Source organism: Eptatretus burgeri, chromosome 13 (genome assembly GCF_056783735.1).
Source record: "Eptatretus burgeri isolate ZD-2024b chromosome 13, Ebu_testis_v1, whole genome shotgun sequence".
In the NCBI taxonomy this organism is placed as follows: domain Eukaryota; kingdom Metazoa; phylum Chordata; class Myxini; order Myxiniformes; family Myxinidae; genus Eptatretus; species Eptatretus burgeri.
The window spans coordinates 58,960,493-58,966,492 of NC_140973.1; the positions used below are offsets into that span (position 1 = coordinate 58,960,493).

Consider the following 6,000-nt stretch of genomic DNA (forward strand, 5'->3'; position numbering starts at 1 on the left):
TCTCATATTGTGATGGTGTTGTCATAACTTATAAATATTCTTTAAGACAAGGTAAAATATGAGAATTTTGTACTGACATGTCCATTGTATGAAATCAATCGACTGACTGACTGACTGCATGATCGACGTACGGTAACAATGTATTGGCAGGATCGATGTATAACAACAATGGACTGACATGATTGATGTATGACTACAATGGACTGGCATGATCGAGATAAGACACCAATGTATTGGCAGGATCAATGTATAACAACAATGGACTTACATGATTGATGTATGACTACAATGGACTGGCATGATCGAGATAAGACACCAATGTATTGCCAGGATCAATGTATAACAACAATGGACTGACATGATTGATGTATGACTACAATGGACTGGCATGATTGACGTATGACACCAATGTACTGGCAGGATCGATGTCTGACAACAATGGACTGGCATGATTGATGTATGACTACAATGGACTGGCATGATTGACATATGATACCAATTTATTGGCAGGATCAATGTATAACAACAATGGACTGACATGATTGATGTATGACTACAATGGACTGGCATGATTGACATATGATACCAATTTATTGGCAGGATCAATGTATAACAACAATGGACTGACATGATTGATGTATGACTACAATGGACTGGCATGATTGATGTATGACTACAATGGACTGGCATGATTGATGTATGACTACAATGGACTGGCATGATTGATGTATGACTACAATGGACTGGCATGATTGATGTATGACTACAATGGACTGGCATGATTGATGTATGACTACAATGGACTGGCATGATTGATGTATGACTACAATGGACTGGCATGATCGACATATGATACCAATGTATTGGCAGGATCAATGTATAACAACAATGGACTGACATGATTGATGTTCCTAGGTTCTTTACCATTGTGGGTGGTGAACAAGGCCTCACAATATTTTGCTCCCAAGGTAAGAATTGCAAAACTTCGAACAGGCACGACCATGTCCTGCACCGTTACTCCCGTTACTCCCGTTACTCCTGTTACTCCCGTTACTCCCGTTACTCCCGTTACTCCCGTTACTCCCATTACAAGCATACTCAATTTTATTTCCTGCACCTTCTATCCATTGGTGTTTAAAAACTTCACCATCACGTTTTGTGGAGTAATATATGTTTACTGCCTCATGCAAGTTCAAAAAGGTTACCAATGTGATTTTGTGCTGTTTCCACATTGTACACTTCCCACAGGTGATGAAGAAGATTTTGAAAGCCAGCGAGAAGTACCCCGAATGGAAGAAAAAGCACTCACCCCAGCACAAGCCCTGGCTCTACCCAGAGCAGATTTCACTGCCGAGCATTCCACTCTCCGAGCTGTCCATGCAGAACGCGAACGAGCTCGAGAACATTGACGAGAGCAGTGTCTCAGAATCCAAAGATTATCGCAATGGGGACAGCGAAGACGATGAAATTCAGAATGGCTGAATCCACCCTGACCTCATTCCTTCTCCACCTGCACTCAGCACCCGTGATGGCCTTCTTCGCTGGCAGAAGAAAATTTGTCCATTCCAGAGCCCAATCTCCAGATTTCTTTGTATGAGAATTGAATTTATTTCCCAGAAGTCATGAATTTTGCTGTGGTTGAGGGAAAATGGCAATTTTAATTTGGTAATCTGTTCGGCTTCCAATTTGTTTTCTTTAACCACTGGTTCGACGCAGTGAAAGCCATCCATCCCGATACATGGTGTAATTTATACTTTGTGTTAATTAAAATTTTATTAACCTTTTTTTTTTTTTTTGTTATTTCTGCTCTTGCATGGGATCTGTACCTTTAAAATAGCTTTTTGGGGGGAGAGGTTTGATCTTGAGGTTCCACAGCAGGTTGGGCAAAATGGATGTCTTAAATAATTTGTTCATTTCCTCAGGATGTTTTCTTTTGTTGGTTTTGGTTTTTTTTAAACCTGCATTTTGTTTCATGTTGAGTTTTGACTCGCTTGAGCTGTTTCTGATACTTTGCAAATGTATCAAAATGTGGAATGGACTTTGCTTGTGTTGTGTATATTATTATTGTTGTTATTGTTATTTTTGCTTTTTAGAATGGTGTACCTCCTTTTGTGGGAAATGGTGCACCTCTTTTTTGGAGGGGAGCTGCACCATGGTGCACACCCCTCTCATGGAAGTGCACCATGGTGAATGCCCTTTTTGGGGTGTGCACCTTTTCCGAGGATGAGGATTGTACACCTTTACAGGTGCAACTCAATACACCTTATGGGACAGAATGGCACACCTCCTTTCTGGGGTGAAATGGCACACCTCCCTTTTGTGGCGGAATGGCACACCTCCTTTCTGGGGTGGAATGGCACACCTTTTTGGGGCGGAATGGCACACCTCCTTTCTGGGGTGGAATGGTACACCTCCTTTTGTGGGGGAACGGTACACCTCCTTTTGGGTCAGAATGGTACACCTCCTTTTGGAGCGGAATGGTACACCTCCTTTTTCTTCAAGACTATCTTGATTTTATCTTTTCATTTAGTGCCGTACTTTTCTTCACAATTAATCTTAACATTATATATTTACGTGTATAATATCACATTTGATTTGCTGAACACATCATCCTTTAAAAATAACGACATTTGAAGTCGTGTAGTGCAAAAATGCACTTTAATTTATCATCTCATAGCAGAAATGGATTTATTAGACAAACTGACATGAGGTGCAAGTTGATGGGTCCTCATGACTGTTTACAGTATTTATTTGAGTATTACTGTTTTGGAATCGAACAATGGTGCATGAATTAAAATTTGTCTGATTTGCTTTGTACAGTTAATTTAATGCTGTAGTTTTTGGGCATGGCTTAACACACACACACACACACACACACACACACACACACACACACACACACACACACACACACACACACACACACACACACACACACACACACCTGTGCTTTCTGGTTACCTGGCTAGTTTTCATTACCTGAAAACTTCATTTTATTTTGATAAATAACATCACGAACGTGTTTAATCTTGCAGGTACGTACTTATTGTGTACATACTGGTTGTGTTTGGGAAGATCCCTATTCAAAAAGGAAGGTACTGCCATCGAATGTATGCTCAGGTCTGACTCTTCGACTGTCTCGTGGTTTTCATCCTGGACTGCAGGCATTCCTTGGGACGGTAATCAGTGTGTGGCAAATGGTGCTTGTACAGTCATTGATGAAGACCACGTGATGGTCAAAACATTGGACCTGAACCTTATCTGCTGAGCAGCCATGCTGTTCATTGTTTGTAGTGCCATCACTGTTGAATCTAGTGTTGTGTTTCTTGTGAGATTTATTGAACTTTCCATTTTCCCACTTGTTCCAGGAAAAACTGAATTTTGCCTTTTGGTATCTCGTACCGTTTATCATAACAGCTTTGGACATTTGGACCGTATGTTTTAAAGGGCTTGCTTATTTCCAGGAAAAGGATGCAGTGTTGCAAGGTCTTCTCTTCCAGCAATTGTTTTAGAATCGCACGTTTCTACATCTTTGTTCTTGGTAGGTAATGTTATGGAAGTCGATTTTGTTGTTGCTTGCATGAAAGTTCCGGATGATGCTGCTAGAACTTGCTTCGCTCTTTCCAGTTCCATTGTGGCAAAAGACAAGTGACCTTAATTTGAAGTCTTAGGAGTTCTGTCGAAGTTTAAGTGGCAGGTACGACACCCCCACTTTACCTAAGTTTTCTCCTTTTTGTGCCCATGCATCGTTTGGTTGACATATAATGTGTGAATGATAGTAAACAATGCTTTGGGCAGAGATTGTAATGTTGATTTTGGATTTTTATTTATTTTTTATGTTTTTTGGCCACGAGTGCTGTGGTTGTCTATCTGAGGTGAGATATGGGTCTGATTTTATACTCTTCTTTTTGGGGGGGTTTGAACGATTTAGCTTCTACAACTGTCTTGTTCACAAACTTGAATACAAGGATTTCATAATACTCAAACCAATGAAACGAGTTCACCTGTATTTGGTCAGAGTAACGGCATGGGTAATGTCCTGCAATTGTAACTCGTACCACGATGGTGTCCTGAGAAATGAGACAACCATCTTGCTTAGTCCTGAAAAGGATGGCATCCCTCTCATCCCCCCATCCCCAGACAATACCATTGTGATAGTTGGGTTTTTGCTTCACTTGGGCTCAAAGGTGGTAGTGCAAGCAGTGAGAATGCTTCCACTTGTTTGAGGATCAATACTTTTTCACAAACTGCTGTTTGTGCCAAAAGCAAATTACTTGATGTGGCCTTAATCTGAAAATGTATTGTTATTATTTTTCAACGATTTGCTTGAATCGAGAGCGCAGTGAGAATGTAGTTTGAAATCCTGATTGCATGTTTGTGCATTTTCTCCAAATTGATGTTTCATTCACAATTTCATATTTTCCAAATATACTTGCAGTGCTTTTGTTTTGTTTTTTTTTCTACGTAGATCTCACTTTACGTAGGGAGGGATGCCAGGCCAGCATGGCCATTTTTGCACCAGTTTTGATTGTATTGCTTTGATATTCACTGTGGGAAGCACTTCCCTCACAATTGTGATTCGGCTTCTGTCACTGGACTGTTCACGTTGTCATCAACAAGGCCTTTCCTTGCCAATATGTACTCTGAACATATTGTTTTACAGTGTACATTGACTTTGTGTGACACCGGTGAATAAATTTTTTTGTTGTTGTGGTGAACTGTTTTATTTATTCCTTTTGTCATATTTGTATTCTGGTGTTGTGAATGAACTCGAGTTCAGTACTGCTGAAGCAGTTTCTTGGCAATAATTTTACTAGGTCGTTACCTGAGATTATTCCCGGATATATATATATATATATATATATATATATATATATATATATGTATGTATATATATATATATATATATATATATATATATATATATATATATATAATTTTGTGGCTTAATGGTAAGTCTGGGAGGTTCGTTGTTCAAATCCTGGCTGAGTCATGTAGTCACCCAGGATCACCTCAAAGTTTGCCATAGTTGGTTTTATGGTTGATTTGAGTTAATTTGGGTCCCCAGTGATTGTTTCTGGTGGGTGTCCATAAATTCCCCTCCCTGATGGCAATTTTTTAAAATCCAAGATGCCTGCCAGGCGCCGTCTCAAAATAGGGTAAATTGTAACTTTTGAACCAACCATTGTAGAAATTAACATAATATAACTTTTTAAATAATTTTGTGATGGGAAACTCAATTCTGATATCAATTTAGTGTTTGGGGACCATTTTGATGTCAAAATCCATGACCTTAAATCTGTCTTTTGACATGAGTGGCCGGGCTGAAGCCCGGCGAGGCGTCGTCGGAGGCGACGCTTTGGTCTGCGCATGTGTGGGACTCACATCCATTGGAGATTGGGTGGGAGCACTTTGTCACACTCGGCATATTTTGATTTGCATTTCCACCTGATGACATGTGCCTTCTGTTTTTTTTTGGTTTGCATTGGTGGGAACGATCATCTGTCTGAGTGGCATTGGCTTTTGTTCTTTGCAGATTATGCGGTTTTACCGTGTGAGACATAATCTGTGGTTGATGCTCTCCCTTACAGCCAGAGGGTGCTAATGGCATTTAAAACGACAACTGTGCTCATCATTGGTTACATATTTATATGGTATGCCTTCCTGACTTGGACAAATAAGCCTGAAATCCAGATCGGTGGCTCTATTTGATATTTAATCAATGATGACCTTAAATCTCAATCTTTTGAAATGAATGACCGGGCTGAAGCCTCCGGGTTAGAGGCGACGCTTTGGTCTGTACATGTGTGGGACTCGCGTCTGTTGACGATCAGGTAGAAGCACTTTGTCACGCTTCACACCTTTTGATAGATTGGTACATGTTGACCTCAGGGCACTACAGTGAGTGCACCAGTAACCCAGAGGGCATCATGACAGAAAATAAATCGACCACTATGCCCTTAATGGTGTTGTTAGGGTGAAACCATCACAGGACAGGAG

The 6,000-nt window shown here is 40.3% G+C and overlaps 1 protein-coding gene across 1 annotated transcript in view; it reads left to right on the top strand.

Moving 5' to 3' along the window:
• The window catches only part of STARD10 (StAR related lipid transfer domain containing 10), a 46,819-nt gene extending 42,101 nt beyond the window's left edge, over window positions 1-4,718 (top strand). Inside the window, exons 5-6 of the mRNA XM_085852619.1 lie at window positions 916-968; window positions 1,249-4,718. Of these exons, the coding sequence (XP_085708745.1) occupies window positions 916-968; window positions 1,249-1,482 (287 nt within the window). The 3' untranslated portion in view covers window positions 1,483-4,718. The remainder of the gene's footprint in view (window positions 1-915; window positions 969-1,248) is intronic.
• Window positions 4,719-6,000: the final 1,282 nt, after the last annotated feature.